Genomic DNA, 21,623 nt, shown 5'->3' with positions numbered 1-21,623 from the left:
TCAACAGTCGAGAGGAGGGGGGCAACCGGCCCAAGCAATACTTCAAATTCTGGGTGCTGAGGTGGCAGAGGCAATGCAATTGAAGGGTTACGGGTGCTGACTTGGCAGGCGATGATTGAGCTGCAAACTGTGTACTGGCGTCTGACATTACGCGTGCTGAGCTGGCAAAGATCCAGTGGCTGTTGCCGAGATTCCGCCTAGGAATGGACAAGGGATGGAGGGCTGAGATATGCAGCCTCCCGACTCCCGACGTTGACGTATTAAGTAAAGGCTCATCATCCAAAACTTTTATCATGCAAATGCACCGTGTACATTGATAACAAGAAACCATAGCTCATCACCCAATACTCTTTCATAAAACTGTGCATGGGTAACAAGAAAGATTATAGAACCCTATGGCCCCTTCCATCGTTTGGCCTATCTTCTTCAGATCATCACTTGGCTACTTATGATTGTAACGTAGGGGATAACAGCTTCTTATCATAAGCTTTATGACCAAATAAGCAATATGCATTCCAGCATTGATGCCAACGCGACAGAGAACCCACATTTGCATAGCGACTGAACGGTGACACTGCTTATTCCGTTCATCGACCGATTGACAAGGTTTGGAGCATGGCTAAGGCGCAATATCACATCCTTAGAAACCCACTGAACATTTACAAGGATGTGACTGTTGCAACAACAAGGGCTCGATCAACTTCCTTGCTTATGTGAATGATGACTAACTTTTTCCTTTTTTCAGACTAAGTAGAGAGAGATCATATAACATACACTACTTTCCATAATAGAGAAAATGAAGATGCTAAACAAAGAACAATCACACTCACACCCTCATTGATCAATTCACAACTAGGTATATATCAAAAAACACCTTGAACAATAGAGAATCAAATGCGTCACAAACAACTAAGAAATTGAACAGAGAATAGCAGCTAGGAGAAATTTGCTCAACACTTCAGACAAATTGAAACTACAAGATACATCCATCGACCAAGTCCAAATGGGACATCTCCCAAGATGATAAACAACAAGCTAGCTTTCAAAAAGCATAGCGATTTGACCTTGGAACGACTTGCTGAAGATTCCAGCATACCTGACAACGGTGTTTACGTTATATTGCATAATAGATTCAGAAAAGTCAAATTGCGTATTCTTCCTGCTTACCTTACAAAGCTCAAGAAAAACGCAACATGTGGAGTCCATTTTCCTCGTAATCTATGCAAAGTTCTTCTCTGTGGAACAAATTATTTGATTTGAAGTATGAATTGAGCATTAATTTGATCCATATCTGTAATAAATCCAAAAGCCTGCCACCATTCATTACATTTTCCAAAGGCCTATCATGCCTACTCACCATACAAGTAACTTGCCAATATGTTACAGATTATATTGGTACAGAACCGCCTCATTTTTCTACAAGAATCTCCACAGAAAACATACAGTGAGAGCTCGGAAAACCTCGACCAAAGTAACTAAAAAGAATGATGGCCTTCACTCCTCTCCATCATCCAACCCAGGGACGTACTCAAGGCTCACATCAAACATGACAGGGCTGCTGGGTAGCACACATGGTCTCCCAGCAGCTGCTGGAAGCCCTCAGTGGGAAATACAAGCTGCAAATACACCAGCAAAAACCAAGAATACATCTCTCTCTCTGCCCGTGCGCGTCCATGCAGGTAGATAGGCAGACACAAGTAGCTAAAATATAGAGTTCCACACATTAACATACACAGAGACACACCACGGGATCCCCCAGCAGCCATGGCCATAGAAGTTTGAAGAGGGTTATTTGCAACGAGATTAGATCTTGCCCGTAGTTGATCTTCTTGGCGTATAAGTGAGACTAGTTCAGCCACAGTTAAGGAAACATTGTTGGAGTGCATGGTAATAAGAGATTGCCAGTCTTCAGGTATGGCAGCAAGGAGGGTAGTAACTTGGATCTCCTCTGGAAGTTTGAGACCTGCAATCAGCAAGTCATCATATGCCTTTTGCCATGCATCAAGAAAAGCATCAGTTGATTTAAATGATTTCATCGTCAATTCATTTAATTGTTTATGTAAGAGGATGCGTGAAACCACATTGGTCCTCTGATATTGCTACCTCAGTAGATCCCACATTTCATGGGCTGTTTTGGATTGCCGAACCAGTTGAAGTTGCTTATCCCCAAGATGGAGAATAATTTCAGTACGTGCTTCGAGGTCTTTCTTCTTCCAAGCATCGACGTCAGCCTGGTTTGCAGCAACTTGTCCCGCAGGTAAAGGAGCGGTGGCTGGATTTGGTTCGGAGCCGTCAACCACACCAAGGTTGCCTGCCTTTTCGAGGAGCATTTGTAGCCTGAGACTCCAAGGAAGATAATTAGTTCCATTTAGTTTCTCAATTTGATAATATTTAGAATAAGCAGCAGCCATTTCTGAGGAGAAGTCCAGATCAACTCGTCAGCAACAGCGCGCAGCAGTCGTTGGTTGGTGCGGGTGGGCCCTCGAAATCAACGCTCTAGAGTGATACCATGTGAGCGCTTCAACACAGTTAATTAATCAGAGAGAGAGAGAGAGAGAGAAAAAAATGAAATGTTATATTAACGTCTTCAAAAGGCCAAAGTGACCTATGAGACCTAAAAGTTACAATGTGGTGGATCTGATACAAAGTCCGAGTAATAAAAGTAACAAAATGAAATGACTAAATGACTACTATGGAATCCTAAACTCCAAGGTGTGAACTAACCAGCTAGCTGGGATAGCTAAAATCACAAGAGATCCAGCATCGGTCGCTGGCGGATCTCATCAATCTCCTCCATGGTCAGTAGTTTGACCGGGCGTCGTGCATGTCGGGCCAAAGTGATCCGCGTCGTGCATGTCGGGCCAAAGTGATCCGAATCCTCTGATGCAGCCTCCGTCGGTGCTGTGTAGTCCTCCGTAGTCGCGGGTGTCTAGATCTCCCCAGCTCGGTCGCCCAGTCGATCAGTGTGCCTCTGGCGTGAGGCGGCGATCTCTGCTGTGGTAGTAACTCCTCCGGGTGTCCAGTGTCTGCTCTAAAGAAGTCTGTGATCTGTCTTTGAGACTGGCTAGCCTCTCCTCTCATCAGGCTCTCTCTGTGTCTGCGCAACTCGAGCAAAAACAAACCCAAGCATCTCTGATCCTCGTACCACATGACTCCGGAGAGTGGTCCAAAGCCCTCTCTGAACAAGCAGTGGAAGCGGTCTCGTATCTCGTAGTAGACGGGGCAGTGGCATGTGTAGTGCAACTCTGTCTCAAGCTCTATGTCACATAGGGGGCATGTCCTGGCCTCTGCTGGTACTCTACTGTATCTCCCAGTCTCGATCCGCAGCTGGTGTGAAGATGTGCGTATCTGGCCAATAGCACATCGTACCCTATGAGACAAGTGGGTGTCCATGTACCTGGGCCTCGTCACGAAACCGTCCTCCGTAAGCTGGAGAAGATGCTCTGTAGAAAGCCATCTTCGTGCCCAGCTCTTGTGCTGGCTATATCCATGTCCTCCTGGTGTCTAGCTGAGTCAGGTCCTAGCGGATGAGCCTGGTGATCTCGGACTGTGTAAGAGTCAGAGAGGGTGCATCCAGTGAGTACTGGAAAGGAGGCAATCTGTCTATGCTGAGGCTGAGAGAGAGAGAGAGAGAGAGAGAGAGAGAGAGTTAGTTTTGAGGAAGACAATAGAGAGCACACAGAGATAGGTTGCGACAGTTGTATTGCAATTGGTTCGTGTAGTTACATAGGCGCTGTTTCATTGCACCGTTACACTCTGTCGTTCCATTTTGATTTTATTTGATCCTTACGGAAGTTGTTTAATTAGCTGTATTATTTTTATTATTAGTTAGATACGCTGACACCTTCTTCCCTTAGATGACAACGAGCAGATGCTGTTATTCTCTCACTTCCTTTGTTTGTTAGCGGAGCGAGACTTGATTGGCGCGAGTGAGGCTAGTGTCTCCATGAATCCCCTCGGCCTCCGCCACAGAATGAAGGAGTTTTACATTTCTTCCTTTAAGGATTATCGAGATGAAGCAGCGCATCTTTTCAGCTGATGTTTCCGCTTGGCTTTAAGAGTATAGATGTGTTTGAAACCAAAGAGCTCCTCTTAAAGACCGACTTCAAGCTCGATGATTCTTTCATTACAGCCAAGCAAGGAGTGATTGGCCACTTGAAGGACAGCATTACGGCCCAATCTCCCTTGTTACCTGACTTTGGTCGTGATTTAATCTCCCTTTCCCTCTCCTACATCGAGGGTGGTGTTGTCGTGCTGGACAACGAGCTCTCCAAGCGGAAGCTACAACAGAAGGTGAAGACTCGCAATAGGAGCACTAAGAGACGGAAAAGGCAAGATTGATGCTTGCTTATGTGTATGCTTCTCAGCTTTGCTATGAACTTATCAGGTCATTTGAGAGGTTAGTTTCCAAGTTTACATCTGGTTTTCAGGACTTTCCATTTAGGGTCAATGTTTTCAAAGCTTACTCATTAGGTACGATGAGCAACGTTGATGCTTTTGTATCTGATGTTTCAAATATCAAGTTAGAGGCCTTTTTTGGTATTGTCATATGGTTTTCAAGCTACTTAAAAGCAATGAGATAGTGTTTTGGTGTTGGCAGCTATTTCGTTCAGCTATTTTTGTCATGTCTTTTTGCCGTATGTTTAACAATGCGCCTAATAGGTCTAGAAATAGACCCCGTCTTACTGCTGGTCGACCGTTTAATAGATCACTCCCTCGTATGGGGGATGTGAGGATTCCTAGCCTATAATCTCACAATGTGCGTAGTAATCCCAACTATAGAGGGAACAACTACAATCCCTCGTATAATCCTGCCTTAGTGTGCAACTTTTGCCGAAAGAGACGTCATTTGGAGCATGAATGTCGCACGAAACAAAGACTACGCGGCAACCCTTCCCGGTCACACAATCAAGCTAACATTACTGAGATGAATGACTCTAGTATTGAGGATGATGTCTCTACTCTTTGCCTATTCATGGCGTCTGCACACACACTACCAGATCGTCAAACCTAGTATCTTGATACGGGGGCTACTCATAACATGACCGGGGTTAACTCTTGGCTACATGACTATAGCCCACTACAACAACCAATGGAAGTCCTTCTTGGAGATGATGGTGCCTATTTGGCTGAGGGAATTGGTAATGTCTACCTCAAGCTACCAAAGGGAGATGTTACCAAAGTAACAAGTGTCTATTACGTTCCTGGTCTTGCAAAGAATCTACTGTCCGTTAGCGAGGTTACTCAAAATGGATCTTCCATCGAGTTCTTCCACAAATATTGTATTATTAAAGCCCCAATACCAAATCAAAACCCTGTTAGACTACTCTGTCCACAAAAGGGTCATCTTTACCCTCTTGGAGTAAGTGCCATGCCCTTGGTTATGCACTCAAATTCAGCTGTTACCCAAGAGGAAGTTAACACGGAAACGCGTCGATGGCATTACCGGCTAGGACACTGAAACCAGCCTGTTCAATCCAAAAAGGGCGGTAGACTTTACTTCAAACCTTGATTTAGCTTTCACCCATTATTAGTCGTCTATTTTACCTGTACTTTCAAGACACAACAAAGGGGAGAGGGATACAGGCTGCTAGATTGCACCTGTATGAGTAGACGGACACCTGATTGGCCCCTAACTTAGGCGCCCCTTTCGGTATTTCTTTATTGTTCAAAAGAGGGAATAAACGCTGTGGTTCCCTACAAGCTGCCCCGCACAAACTCGGCTGAATTTCCACTGTTCCAGCCCGATTTTGGTAGCATAACTGTACTAGAACCCTTCACAGTCAGTATTCCCACGCATTGGCTGACTTTCCCGACGCATACGGGCACTTTGCAAAACCTGGCAAGAATCTGTAGCACGCTGAATTCTCTGTTTTCAGCCCTGAAAATGGGCCAGATCGCCTGTACAGCGGTCCCCTTGCGTCCCCGAACCTCCTGGGGGTATTAGGGTCCGTTTAGGGCCAAAACCCTAAACCTGCAAAAATACACAGCAGGCTGTAATTTACTGTTTCGGGCTCCATTTCGCGTGCCGGTCGCATCCGTAGCAAGTCCTCGAGCTCCCGCACCTGTAGGGCTACTTGCCCTTTGAATCGGACGGGATTTCTGGCGTGAAACCTCTCCGAATTCACCTGTACGTGCGGGGGGATTAGCCGCTAGCTAATCCAGTACCTGTACAAGAGGCTCTTGCTCTTGCCTCGGCAATCGCGCATGAACCCACACAACTGTACATTGGTCAAATGAAGAGCCCACTAGTGGGGCATAACATACTGCCAAAGGGGAGAGAGAGGGCAGTGCGTAGCGTGCAGGGCATCACTCCTAGCACCGCATTGTGCATAAGAGGGAACGCAAGCACCCCATAGCTCTTAACCTGTGACAAAACTGAAAATGAGGCTCTCCCCCTCCTAAATTCAGCGCCACCTCTTGTTGCATGAGGCAAGTGCACCAGAATGTGCCACTTGGCACATTTACAAGCATTTTCCCGTTTCGGGGTTGCCGCCTAAAAATATCCCAACCGATTGCCCAGTTGACTTCACGGCAGAGTAAGAAAATGTTCCCTTTGTCATTCCGGAGGTAATGACGCCAACACATTTTCAGGTCCCAAAATAGCAGTTCCCTAAATTTTAGGAGATGCTGCCATTGTATCTTTCTAGGAGGTCATCCGACCCTCTTTGTACACTGCGGCCACATCCAGAACTGAAATGTAGTCTCTGTAGCAAAGGATTCCACTTTGGCTAGTCAATGACCCCACTTGGCTAACCATAGTCCTTGTCCAACCTTAGTGCTCTCTTGCCCTCAGGCCTGGACTCCCTCTGGACAGTTCCACACTAGCTATGCAATGCAGGGCAGTTAGATTTCCCGAGGGGTGTTTCCAAAAAGTGAAAGTAAATAGATAATAAGAAAGAAATCAACAAAAAGGATAGATAGTAGTCACACGCTGGTGACATACCCCCCTCTTGAAATCTCAAACGTCCTCGTTTGCATCTATGTCATTCATGCTCCTAGTCAACACTGATGTATTCAACACCTGTCGACACATGTACGACACATACATGCTCATTGTCAACCCTGGTGTATTCAACACCTCGTCGACTCATGTATTGCCCGCGTGTGAACCCTGTCCCAATGACATAGTGGTAGCTGCGCACTGTGCCATTGCTTTGAGTCACTAACTTTCCAATGACAAAATGGTAGCTGCACATTTTGCCACTGTCTTATAGTACACGTTGGATCCCGTAACACTTTCGAGCATACCCAAACCGACAGTTTAAGAATGCAGTTACAAATGTACTCTTGAATAGAAGCAATCACTGTATCCTTGACAAACTGACAAGAAATACTCACTTCTATAGCACTAACCAAACTTTTGGACATTCCATAAGAGCCATTGCCAAACTGACAATCTGTACAGCTCTAACATTCATGTAACAGGTATTTGATTTGAGCTCACTTTAAATACCATGTACATCATTTGTTTCAGAAGCCATTGTCACACTGACAATCCATTTAGCTTTGAAACTCAAGGGGTCAAGGTAGGTTGCAAATCGAAGGCTTCAAGGTAAAGTGATAACACAGTTGGTGACTCTGCAAGTTCACCTTCGTCCATCCACTTAGCATCCATTGGTGGATAGTTTTGAACTTTACCAAGTAACGCCTAGCAACCTTGCCTTTCACTTTCCTTTCTTTGTGTGCCAAAATCTGTTCCGGGACCAAGATCTCGTCAAGTTCCTCGACTTCCGGCTGATCTTCAGCTGGCATATCTTCTGGCACATCACCCACATAGGGTCTGAGAAGACTCACATGAAACGCATTGTGAATCTTCCAACTGTCAGGCAATTTCAGCCTATATGCAACATCACTGATTATGTCGCATACTTGAAAAGGCCCATAGTAACGCATGCTGAGCTTTGGAAACGGTCTTTCCTTGCCCTTCATCTTCTTTAACCTTGCCTTTCTGCAACCTCCTTTTCCGTCTCAGCAAGTTGGGTCACTGGATCATATTCAAAAGCCTGTTAAGGCTCGAGCACAGGTGATTCATACCGCACAGTCAATGGAAACACCTGTACACTTGACGGAGAACATGCAGTCTCCACAACCTATGCCTAAGGTGCAAGAACAGGTGGCTGAGATGCCAGTCTTTCAAGCTGTACCAGTTCAGCCCGCCACCTTTCAGCAGCCTATAGCTGGTTCTAATGGGCAGGGAAGCAACCTACAGGCTATGCAACAGGTCTTCCCACCACCTTCAGTACACCCTGGCTATTTTGGAGGTGGATCGGTATTCCAGAGCATGGCTGGTCATGCACCTGGAAATCAGTTTTACATGCCAGGAACAGTGTTTGGGGGTGCTCAAACGATGATGCCTAACCCCATGTACAGTGTCATGGGTATGCAACCAGGGTTTCAGAGCACTCAGGCCCAATTTGGGATGCCACAGGCAAATTTTGGTATGGCTGGAATTACAAATCAGCAGCCAAATATGGCATTTCCAGGTCAAGTTAATAGCGGCCAAGGAACACAGATGAACCCTAATAGTGTTCCCATGTTTCAGTCACTTCCATATGACAATTTAACGCCGCTGGAGAGGCCAACTCCGTACAAAGAAGGTGGCAAAGGTGTGACATTCACGACCTTTACAGGGTTTGATGACAGGAAGAAGGCTCTTTCATTCCTCCAGCAGTTTGACAAGGCCTATGCAGGGGGAAACTTTACAGAGGCTTCAAAGGTCCGCAAGGCAGCCACTTTCTTGACAGGGAATGCGGGACAATGGTGGACAACTTTATTGCTTCAAGGGCAAGCTCCGTCCACATGGATTTACTTCAAGCAGATTTTTGCAGCAGCATGGTTATCTGACGATTTCGAAGCAGATGTCATGACAGAATGGCACCAGCTAAATGCTGCCACTTGCAGAAATCTGGATGATTACAATCGGAAGTTTTGGAAAGCTCTACTTCCAGTAACTTCCTATAGGTTTGTGCCATTGACAGAACAGATTGAAAGATACTGTTGTGGCCTACCTAAAGGATTGAGAAAATACTGCACGAAGACAAAAGTCACTACTTTGACGCAACTCATCGAGGTAGCAAACACTGGCAATGGTTTGCTCAAGGGAGAAGATTGTGAATTTAACACTGGCGTCAAGGCAGGATCAGGCAAGAAAAATTCAGCCAAGAAGCACGTTCCCAATGAGGCTCCTAAAGGGACTCAGGAGTCAGCCAACGCAGGGAAAGACAAAGCTACGGCTGAATCAGAAAAGGGACCAGCGAAGAAATGGAAAAAACGTTTTCCTCGCAAGTCAGAAGAGCAAAAGAAGGTCCTCAGGACAGAGAACAAATGCTTTATATGTGAGCAGCCTGGCCACATTGCTTACAACCACTACAAGAGGCTCTTCACATTAGCGACGCTCACACAGCGACGCTCAAAAAAAAAAATTCCCGGCGTCGCTATGAGCGTCGCTATAAGCGTCGCTATGAGCGTCGCAAATTTCTTTGTAAATTTGCGACGCTCATAGCGACGCTTATAGCGACGCTCATAGCGACGCCAGCTGGGGTAAAAAAAATAACCGAGCGCGCCCAAAAACTCAGATCTCAGATCTGAGTTTTTCGGCGCCCTCAAGCAAAGAGCAGGTAACGCTCTCCCTCACTCTCTCTCTCTCTCTCTCTCTCTCTCTCTCTTTTTCTTTTACACACACACACACACACACACACACACGAGGAGAGGAAGGAGAGCCAGGTATGCTCCTTCCCTCTCCTCATTCTCATGTTCCCTTCCCCTCTTTCTCTCTCCCTCGCTCTCTCTCTCACACACACACATACACACACACACATAGTGTTTTTGAGAGAGAGAGAGAGAGAGAGAGAGAGAGAGAGCGAGAGAGAGTGCAAAAATGCACACACATACATAAACAAAGAATGCACACACATTGAGAGAGAAAAAGAGAGAGAGAGCATGCATAAACAAAAAACGCACGCATTGAGAGAGGAAAAGAGAGAGAGAACATGCATAAACAAAAAACGCACACATTGAGAGAGGAAAAGAGAAAGAAAACATGCATACGATCCAAAAAAATGCACACACATTGAGAGAGAAAGAAAGAGAAACTAAGGGAGCGTCGTAGGAAACTAATTAAAATTAAAAGACCTAAAGATCTAGCCGACGAGGAGTTGAACTGAAGACCTATTATTCAAGAGAGAAATGGCATAATCAATCTATCATACTTGGCATGGGTGATAGAAAGGTTATACCATTTATCTCTTTTTATTGGCACACACATCCACACACGCGCACACACAGGAAGAAGAAAGTTATAACGTCGTAGGAAACTATCTTAAAAGACGTTAAAGATTAGGTTATATGTAGACTTACATTAAATTAGATTTAGGTTTATTTTTAACTAGATTTACGTTTATTTAAGCTAGATTTAGATTTACGTTATATTAGATTAGATGCGGGTCTCCATAGACTGCGATGCCTGCATGAAGCGGGTGAAGAAAGCCCTCAATGGAATATAGGGTATTGCTGCCTTCACTCATGGTGGGCTCCGTCGATCCAAAAGTACTGGTGAAATGTCTTCAGAAGATAGGGAAGAAGGTGGATCTTCAGGGCGGCAAGAGTCACTACATCCCCGACACAATGACCATCTAGACAACCTCTAGTCATTAGACTTACGTTAAATTAGATTTAGCTTTATTTTTAGTTAGATTTACGTTTATTTAGATTTACGCTTATTTACGTTAGATCGAGTCCACGCAAGAATTACTTACGGTTTAGGGTTTAGAGTTAGACGAACAGTGAAAAGATCTACTGTGAAAAGATGTTAAGATGAAGTGAAGTGCTACAGCTAGAGAAGAGGCAAAGGGATTTTGTCCACTACATGCAGTATCATGTAGACGTGGGTGTCTAGATTTCTTGTACCCACAAATATAGGTATTGACCAATAAAGACGAGATTATAACCCGGTGGTTCTGATCTCCGTGCACCTCTAGACCGAGGTGTGCGGGGATTGGACATGACTAGAGAATGTGAGGTAAAGAGAGAGAGAGAGAGAGAGAGAGAGAGAGAGAGAGAGAGAGAGAGAGAGAGAGAGAGAGAGAGAGAGATAAGACGAAGAATGCCAATAGAATATTAAATTTGTTGTCTAGGTTATAAGTTTTTTATCCTCATTATGAGTAGCGACGAGGATGTGGGACCGTCCAACCGAAACACCTATCTCTCAACGAGGGTCTTATGTCCTTGTAATCAATGCAAGCATGCTGTGCGACGGACAAGACGTGTTTCTTTGCAGCACGTTCGCGAATTTGGCGAGTTCGATCCATCTATTATAGATCGAGTTGTTGCCAATTATAACTCGTCGGACTCTTACGCTGGCCAACAAGCAGCAATCTTGCAACCCAATAGACGTATTCGTAGGCGCTTTGGTCAAGCAGCATATGTGAGGCCACAAGATGTAGCCTCTGACAGCTCGGGGGATGATCATGCAGAGCACATTCCCAACGAGACAATGTTTGAGCCCGAGATTGATGAAATGATCGAGACGATCATGGATTCAGAAAGGCTTATCTATGATGATATGAAAAGTGAAGCCGATACATCATTGTATAATGGAGCACGTATGTCTAGATTGAAAGCACTCCTGGTTCTTCTCAACATGCAGGCAAAGTTTGGATGGAGTGACACTAGCGTCACAGCGCTTTTCAGGTGATCTATTACAATTAGTTTACTTTAATAGAACTCTAAATGTATAATGATCTGATAGATTTTTACACGACTGTATCATATTTTTATGTTGTGTAGATTGCTGAAAGAGCACATTCTACCAGCTGACAATGTGATGCCAGATTCCCGAGATGAAGCAAGAAAGATTTTGCGAAACTTGGGGATGGATTACAATTCTATCCACGCTTGTCCTAATGACTGCATTCTTTTCAGAGGGGAATACACAGACATGGAGAAGTGTCCGAAATGTGATTCCGAAAGATATCGAGTAGATCTCCACGGGACAAAAATTCCACAAAAGGTTTTGCGACATTTTCCTTTGCTTCCTCGCATCAAGCATTTCTTCGAATGTAAGTCCATGGCCGCCCTAGCATCATGGCATGAGGAGAATAAATCTTCGGATGGTGTGCTACGAATTCCTGCAGATTGCGCAGCCTGGAAACATATAGATGGAACATGGTCGGATTTTGCCAGGGAAGCTCGAAATTTGCGCTTAGGCCTGGCTATGGATGGCGTAAATCCATTTGGTCAAAGATCAACATCTTATAGTGTATGGCCCGTTGTCATCGTCAACTACAACATTCCCCCGTGGTTGACTACGAAGAAGGGGCACCTATGGCTAAGCTTGATTGTGCCAGGGCGATATAAAGTGGGGAATATGGATGTGTATCTTCGTCCACTATTGGAAGAGCTACAACAATTGTGGATTGGCATAGAGGTGGTGGATATGAGCCGACACACAGGACGACGGAATGCTTTGATCAGAGGTATTCTAATGTGGACCATGCATGACTATCCCGGGCTAACAGAATGCTCAGGTGATCTATTGACACTCCTCTCTCAGACACTGTAAATCTTGTTTTTCCCCATAGTTGATCTATTATCATGTGTATACATGCAGGGCTTCAAACAAGCGGATACAGAGCATGTGTCACATGTGGACCTAGACTGAATGCACGTAGGGCACCCTCACTGAAGAAGCAAATCTACGAAGGTCATCAAGCGTATCTTCCGGAGAATCATGTGTTACGCGACGGCTTTTTGGGAAGAGAGCCACCAAGGATGTCTGCACAAGCATGGTTAGAGCAGAAGGAGATGTGCGATGACGGATTGCCTCCAGGGATGAAGAGACTATCTCTATGGTACGAGTTACCATACTGGCCCCGACTCGTGATCAATCACTTGCTCGATCCAATGCACATATTCAAGAATGTGGGTAATCTACTATGGGACCATTTGACCGGCAAGAAAGATACTTTGGGAGCCAGAGTTGACCTTAGAAATGTGGATCGTATGGAGCAATATTGGCCGCAAACAGCGTCTGATGGATCGATAAAACTTCCTAAAGCACCATGGATTTTCACAGGAGCCCAAGAACGCAAAGTAAAAGAGGCCATTCGATCTTTGCGGACCCCCACTGGCGTAATGCACTCGCTCCGAACGTGTTTTACTAAAGAAGGAAAGCTTACCGGTTTGAAGTCACACGATTGGCATAAAATGTGTCAGGTACGTTCATAGTGGACTTTAATATCATTGCATAAAATGTGGACTTTAATATCATTGCTGCACATACTTTACAGTTTATTTTACCGGTTGCCATTGAGGGATGTTTGTCTCTCGACATCCGTAACACAATCTACAAACTTGCAAAGCTGGTGCAATGGATCTCACAAAAGGAGATCGACGTAGACTCCATACCATTCGCCAAACTAAATGCTGCGGAGCTTGTGTGCATGTTTGAGAAACATTTTCCTACTACAATGCTAACCATTCAGGTGCATCTTCTTATTCACATAGTTGATGAGGTGGAAATAGCTGGCACAGTTCATTCCAGATGGATGTTCTTCTTAGAGCGTTTCATGAAAACGCTTAAGGGATATGTGCGTCAAAAGGCACGTCCGGAGGGTAGCATGGCAGAAGGTTGGTTGGTATCAGAGTCCCTAGTGTACATTGGAGAGTGGCTAGACGGATTTGATAAATCCCGGGACACGCTATGGCGAACCATAGATGATGAGCGCATATCTGGGATTGTCATGTGCAATCTCGGTGTTGAGAAGAAGATGACGGAAGATCTAGAGGCTAAAATCAACCGATTTTGCATGCTTCACAATCCAGTGATGCAAAAGTGGATTTCACAATATGAGGATGCAAAGCAAGAGCGACAAAGGGCACGAATCGAGTGGAGACGGGGAAGACGACCACCGATGCACTATCCAGCGGTTCTGGAGAGCCTACCAACCTTCATGAGCTTAAGATGGTTGCACAACCAATTGAAAAGCGCACAACAATGCGGTGACGAAGTGACTGAAGAAGAGTGGGAGTACTCTCGGGGTTGCGCGACCAAGGTAAGTTTGCAATGTACGACTAGCAAGTGACTTTATTTATAAACGTTTGAACGGCCACTCATAATCTTTGTTCGTTGTAGTATAAGTCATACACAACAGCATGGTGTAAAGGTCGACATTTTAGGGTGGAACGAATCGACAAAAAGCGTTTTACTCAAGATTGTGGAATCATGGCAAAATTTGAACAGTCTAGTCGACGACGTTCCTCTGATGCAGATCCCGTGGTGGCGGAACTCACTTACTTCGGCACGCTGCAAGAGATTTTGAGGATCGATTACAGAGGATTTTTTGTCGACTTGTTCGACGTGCAATGGTTCAAGATAATCATGGAGGGTCGAAACGCTACTGTGCGTAGAGGAGAGTCTGGTTTTCTTGAGGTGGATTCTACTAAGAAATGGACTGACCTAAGAGACACTTTCGTACTACCCGAGCATTGTGAACAAGTAAGTATATAAATAGTTAACATCCCCCTTTTACAAGTTATGTGCTTGAAAGCTCTCATGTAAGTTATGTGGCTCTGGCAGGTAGTATTTCATCCTACAAAGTCTACATCAAACTGGTGGTACGTCATAGAGGTAGCCCCTCGTAGTGCAAGGACGTATGAAGGCTACCATGTGCCAATCACAACGACATCAATGGAGGAGATCAGAGAAGATGCTCAATCAGAAGCCGCTGCGGTGGTGCCAGACGAGCATCAAGATGCTACTACTCTATATGGGGTGCATGCAGAGGAGCTACAAAATGAAACAGAGGATATGTGTTTAAACGGAGATCTCTATATAGATATAGGAAGTTATGCTGAGTTATGCGAGGATGAGAGAGAGATCTCTTAAAGCCACAAATATTGTATTTGAACAATTTTGCTCCGTGCTGTAAAAGCTCTAGCTCTCTAAGTAGCTTCCATGGTGTGTAGCGCTCTTTTCTACTCGCGCTCACATCTTTTGATTGAAAATTCTGAGTTTTCGACTTGCCTCTTCTACCACTCGATTCATTGCGTCATTGTATTTATATGCGTCATTACGTCATTGTATTTAATGGTCTTTGCGTCATTGTCTACTCTATTCATTCAATATTAAGTTTAAATATTCGTGTGTTTAATGCAGGTATGGATGATGAGGAGTTTCTTTCTTCTTTGTCACCGCAGCAGAGACAGTGGTACGTGGAGCGTCATCGCTCTGGCGCATCATCGCGCGTTCCTACACCATCCGCATCTCCCTCTCTTTCGGAGCATTCGGCGCGCTCCGAAGCTTCGGCGTCGACGAGACGAGCGTCACACTCGTCTAGACACCGGCGCTCTAGTGGTGGCGGTGGCGGTTGTTGTGGGGATTCCGCCACCGATGCCTCCACACCGCCTCGTGTTCGACGAGGCTCTTTACCCTCCCCTTCTTTGCCCGCCCCCACACCAGCCACAACATCGCCATCTACGCCAGGTTTTGCACGGCTGACTATTCCTAGAAGCTACACACCTCTACCTACTCCGCCAGGAGCCACGCCACTCGACACTCCTCGCTTCGGGGCCCAGACGCCGGTGGAGACACCTGACGTCCGTACCCCCATCGACACGCCGCTAGAGACCCCTGCCGGGACACCCAGGTTCACGCGTCACCGGCCAGAGGGCTTGCCTTACTCCGTCGACATCAGCGGCGGCATCATCATGGATGATGACGGCAAGAAGGTGATCTCGCGCATGCGTGGTCTTTGCTCTCAGCTGTTTAGACACTATATACTAAACAAATGGAGTGAAGTACCAAGTGATTTAAAAAACAGAGTCATCAGCATACTTCATGATGAGTTTCCCGTTCCAACACGGGATCAGCGCTTCAATGAAGACCTGATGAAGATTCGAATGCGCGAATACTGCAAACACAAGCGTTCCGAAGTGCAAAAAGCAATCAAGAATGGGTGGAATAGGCCATATTGGCTGGCCAAAGAAGATTGGAAGAATGCGAAGAAAGCAGCGCGCGAGAATCCCGACAAGTGGAAGCAACAAAAGGATGCAGCCAGAGCGCGAGTAGAGGCAGGGAGCTCGAACCACTTGGGGAGCGGTGGATGGACATCATTTGAGGCCGATTTTGTAAGTCTTTTCACATTGCTCTTTATGCATGTTCGATAGTTTAGGGTTTATGAGTTTTTTAGTTCTAACATAATGAAATCTTTGTATGTTTTGACAGTGGTCGATGACAGGACGTGATCCCACACCGTACGAGCGCGAGTACGCAGGCAGGAAGGGCTTAAACGCCCTGATGGACATTCTCAGTTCTCGCGGCGGCATGGTTAGTATTAGGGTTTACTCTTTTTTATTTTTTGTATTGTTTTATAAATGTCGTTATATGTTTATATTTACTGAAAACTGTCTTATTGTCTTTTTTTGCAGAATCCGACAGATACGCCGCTTGGACGCGATGAGACGTCTGATTAGACGACGTCAGTTTAGCCGTAGCTAGATAGCATTAGTTTAGGGTTTCTCATAGCTTATGTATCATGAGACGGATTTTATACGTCTTTTTGAACCATGTATATTATTACATTTGTCACCGCAATTCCTTTTGCCAATCAATTCTTTATGCCTATGATGTTGTACAATTGTCATTATTACATTTGCCAATCAATTCAGTTTGTCTATGATGTGTACAATTGTCAATTTTGCAAACAATGCGTCTTGTGGGTGATTATTTTGGGTCTATTATTTACCTTTGCACTTTTTTTAAAAAGTGAATCAAGTACAATATGGTTGATGGGTGGCAGGGCATTCAATGCCCTGCCACCAAAAAAATATTCTCTCAGGCGTCGCTATAAGCGTCGCTATTTATGGCTCTGTAGCGTCGCTATATGCGTCGCTATACTCTTCTGTGAGAGCGTCGCTATCTGCGTCGCTATAGGCGTCGCTATGAGCGTCGCTATATAGCGACGCCTATAGCGACGCCTATAGTGACGCAGATAGCGACGCTCTCGTAGCGACGCTTTTAGCGACGGTTATAGCGACGCCGGGGGTTATAAAAACCCAGTGTATTTCCGTCGCTAAGAGCGTCACAAGAGCACACAACCTCTTGTAGTGAACTGTCCTACAAAGAAAAGGCCAGCTGATTCTGATGACAACGAAGACAAGAAAGGAAAGAAGCCCATGGCTGGTCTAGTGCCAGATATGGTGGGCGACAAGCCAAATTCAGATGCAAGTGAGCTTTGCAGAGCATGGGGAAAGGTCAGGGATCAAACAGTGCTTATCTTCTTTGATCCAGGTGCCAAAGCCAACTTCATTTCCCCACAATTGGCTTCAAAGTTGGGAATCAGACCTGAAGAGATGGGGTATCCAGCAGAGGCAGGTTTGGCATGTCCTGGCCATACAGAGGCTGTGACACCCATCATTGGAAAGTTGCGTCTACATATCCAGTCCTATGTAGATGCTGAAGAATTTTACATCATGCCACTGGACGGATCTGATGTGTTGTTAGGTATTCCTTGGTTGTTTCGTGTACAGGGAATCATGGATGCCTACAACAAAAAGATCACTGTACAGAGCAGGGGAAAGACTCACATTCTGGATGTAAAGCTTAAAGGGGAGTCTATTCCTACTGTATCAGCTTCTGCTATTACTTCTGTAATGAAAAAGCATCTTTCTGCATACTTGGTTTTTGCACGTGGTGTCAGATTGTGATGAATCAAATTTATCTATGCTAGATAAAGAAAGGTCAATGTTTTTACAACAGTATAGTGACTGTTTTTCCGATTCATTACCGTCTCAATTACCGCCAGAGAGACCCGAGGACCATGCGATAGATTTGGTGCCAGGCAGTAGCCCACCAAATAAGCCTCCGTACAGGGTTAGTGCGGCTCAGCAGAAAGAGATAATGGGCCAAGTACAGGAGTTGTTAGAAAAGGGCCTGATTCAGCCTAGTTCATCTCCATTCTGTTCTCCAGTGTTGTTGGTGCAGAAAAAGGATGGCTCATGGCGTATGTGCATCGACTACCGTGCACTGAACAAGAATACCATCAAGAATAGGTTCCCTATACCTAGAATTGATGATATTATGGACAAATTAGAAGGAGCAGCTATGTTTAGCAGGATAGATCTAAAGAGTGGGTACCATCAGATCCGCATTAGATCAGAGGATGTGCACAAGACTGCTTTTAGAACGACGTTTGGCCTTTACGAATTTTTAGTGATGCCCTTTGGTCTCACAAATGCTCCTGCTACGTTCAATAGGATGATGGACAGAATTTTCCGTCCACACCAGCAGTTTGTTGGTACATTCTTTGATGACATGATAGTCTACTCAAAGAATGAAGAGGAGCATAGGCATCACTTGGCCATTTTGTTCGAAGAGCTACGCAGTCATAGGTTGCTCATCAATGCAAAGAAAAGTGAGTTTTTTCTGGAAGAGATTCACTTTCTAGGACACATTGTCTCAAAGGATAGTGTCAGAATGGATCCTGCAAAAGTCGAAGCGATCAAGTCATGGCCAAATTTGAAGACGGTGCATGATGTCCGAAGCTTTTTGGGACTATGCTCCTATTACAGAAGGTTTATCCGAAATTTCGCTGAGATTGCTTCACCTTTACATGCTCTTCAAAAGAAGGCAGTCACCTTTAGATGGACACAGAAAGAGATTTCAGCTTTTAATCTCTTAAAGGAAAAGATGACTTCAGATCCAGTCATTGTGTTGCCAGATCTTAGGAAGTCATTTGTGGTCCAGTGTGATGCCTGCGGTAGTAGCATTGGTGCAGTGCTAATGCAAGATGGCAGGGTAGTAGCCTATGAGAGCAGAATTTTGCAAGGGCCAGAGATGACCATGCAGGTCTATGAGAAAGAGTTACTGGCTGTGATTCATGCGCTCTTAAGTTGGAAACACTACCTGCTAGGTGCAGACTTTGTTGTCCAAACGGACCATCAGACCTTGCGATACTTCTTGACACAGACAAAGTTATCTGAGAAGCATATGCGATGGGCAAATATCTTGTCCATGTTCCATTTTCAGATTGTGCATGTGGAAGGCAAGAAGAACGTTGTGGCTGATGCCTTGTCAAGGAAGCCACAAATTTCAGCTGTGTCGATTCCTTATCATCATGAACTTGATGATATGAGAGAACAGTATGCAAATGATGAAGATTTTGCAAGGGTCTTCGAGCAACTAATGGATGGACAACGTCATGAACACTATCTTCTTAAAGACGGGTTCATGATGATGCATGGCAGATTGTGTGTCACAAAGCCATTGCGACGCAAAGTTATGGAAGAGAGTCATGTCCCACCGTATGCAGGGCATCGTGGTATCGATGCTACAGTTAAAGCGGTTGAGACATTCTTCTATTGGCCTACATTGAGAAGGGATGTGGATGCCTTTGTGCGAGAATGCCTAATATGCCAAAAGGTCAAGTTTGACAGGCAAAAGGCACCAGGGTTATTGCAACCACTACCTATTCCAGATAAACCATGGGAAAGTATTGCTATGGATTTTATCTTTGATCTTCCGAGAACGCAGACAGGAAACAATGGTATTTGGACCATTATTTGCAGATTCAGCAAACAGGCTCATTTTATTCCTGTCAGGAAGAAGATAAAGCCAGATCAGATGGCACGCTTGTTTATGAGCAATATTTTCAAGTATCATGGCATGCCACAGTCGATTGTTAGCGACCGTGATCCACGCATGACAAGTTTGTTCTGGAGAGGCTTGTTTGAGAATATGGGCACCACGCTCAAATTCTCTTCGTCATTTCATCCTCAAACAGATGGGCAGTCAGAAGAGGCAAATTCTACTGTCCTAGATCTGCTGAAGTGCTATGTGTCATAGCATAAAGGAAAGTGGGAGCAGTATTTGCCATTGGTGGAGTATGCATACAATAATACAGTGCATTCATCAACTGGCAAGGCACCCTTTGAGATAGTTGAAGGTGGCAAGAAAGTTCCTCCCATACTTCATACAAAGGACAAGATATTTGAAGCAGATAAGTATGTTCAGGACATAGATGAAATGTACAAGAAGGTCAAAGTGGCCTTAGAAAGGACTCAGGCAAAACAAAAGAAAGCAGCTGATCGTCACCGTCGTGAAGTGGTATATTCACTTGGTGATTGGGTGCTTTTACGCTTTGAAAAGGCAAGGTTAAAGAAGATGAAGGGCAAGGAAAGACTGTTTCCAAAGCTCAGCATGCGTTACTATGGGCCTTTTCAAGTATGCGACATAATCAGTGATGTTGCATATAGGCTGAAATTGCTTGACAGTTGGAAGATTCACAATGCGTTTCATGTGAGTCTTCTCAGACCCTATGTGGGTGATGTGCCAGAAGATATGCCAGCTGAAGATCAGCCGGAAGTCGAGGAACTTGACGAGATCTTGGTCCCGGAACAGATTTTGGTACACAAAGAAAGGAAAGTGAAAGGCAAGGTTGCTAGGCGTTACTTGGTAAAGTTCAGAAACTATCCACCAATGGATGCTAAGTGGATGGAAGAAGGTGAACTTGCAGAGTCACCAACTGTGTTATCACTTTACCTTGAAGCCTTCGATTTGCAACCTACCTTGACCCCTTGAGTTTCAAAGCTAAATGGATTGTCAGTGTGACAATGGCTTCTGAAACAAATGATGTACATGGTATTTAAAGTGAGCTCAAATCAAATACCTGTTACATGAATGTTAGAGCTGTACAGATTGTCAGTTTGGCAATGGCTCTTATGGAATGTCCAAAAGTTTGGTTAGTGCTATAGAAGTGAGTATTTCTTGTCAGTTTGTCAAGGATACAGTGATTGCTTCTATTCAAGAGTACATGTGTAACTGCATTCTTAAACTGTCGGTTTGGGTATGCTCGAAAGTGTTACGGGATCCAACGTGTACTATAAGACAGTGGCAAAATGTGCAGCTACCATTTTGTCATTGGAAAGTTAGTGACTCAAAGCAATGGCACAGTGCGCAGCTACCACTATGTCATTGGGACAGGGTTCACACGCGGGCAATACATGAGTCGACGAGGTGTTGAATACACCAGGGTTGACAATGAGCATGTATGTGTCGTACATGTGTCGACAGGTGTTGAATACATCAGTGTTGACTAGGAGCATGAATGACATAGATGCAAACGAGGACGTTTGAGATTTCAAGAGGGGGGTATGTCACCAGCGTGTGACTACTATCTATCCTTTTTGTTGATTTCTTTCTTATTATCTATTTACTTTCACTTTTTGGAAACACCCCTCGGGAAATCTAACTGCCCTGCATTGCATAGCTAGTGTGGAACTGTCCAGAGGGAGTCCAGGCCTGAGGGCAAGAGAGCACTAAGGTTGGACAAGGACTATGGTTAGCCAAGTGGGGTCATTGATTAGCCAAAGTGGAATCCTTTGCTACAGAGACTACATTTCATTTCTGGATGTGGCCGCAGTGTACAAAGAGGTCGGATGACCTAGAAAGATACAATGGCAACATCTCCTAAAATTTAGGGAACTGCTATTTTGGGACCTGAAAATGTGTTGGCGTCATTACCTCCGGAATGACAAAGGGAACATTTTCTTACTCTGCCGTGAAGTCAACTGGGCAACCGGTTGGGATATTTTTAGGCGGCAACCCCGAAACGGGAAAATGCTTG

General features: G+C 44.9%; 1 protein-coding gene across 1 annotated transcript; it reads right to left on the bottom strand.

Annotated features, from left to right (window-relative positions):
- Window positions 1-1,021: 1,021 nt before the first annotated feature.
- On the bottom strand, window positions 1,022-2,510 carry LOC147432766 (uncharacterized). The gene is made up of 2 exons (XM_086491644.1): window positions 2,104-2,510; window positions 1,022-1,963 (listed from the first exon to the last, which is right to left on the bottom strand). Exons 1-2 carry the CDS (start codon window positions 2,409-2,411, stop codon window positions 1,909-1,911), a joined length of 363 nt encoding a protein of 120 aa, XP_086347770.1. The 5' UTR covers window positions 2,412-2,510; the 3' UTR covers window positions 1,022-1,908.
- Window positions 2,511-21,623: the final 19,113 nt, after the last annotated feature.

This window comes from Adiantum capillus-veneris, chromosome 20 (genome assembly GCF_014529385.1).
Source record: "Adiantum capillus-veneris isolate H3 chromosome 20, ASM1452938v2, whole genome shotgun sequence".
NCBI lineage: Eukaryota > Viridiplantae > Streptophyta > Polypodiopsida > Polypodiales > Pteridaceae > Adiantum > Adiantum capillus-veneris.
Note: the sequence above shows the minus strand (reverse complement) of the source record. Positions and strands in the feature narration are given on the sequence as shown.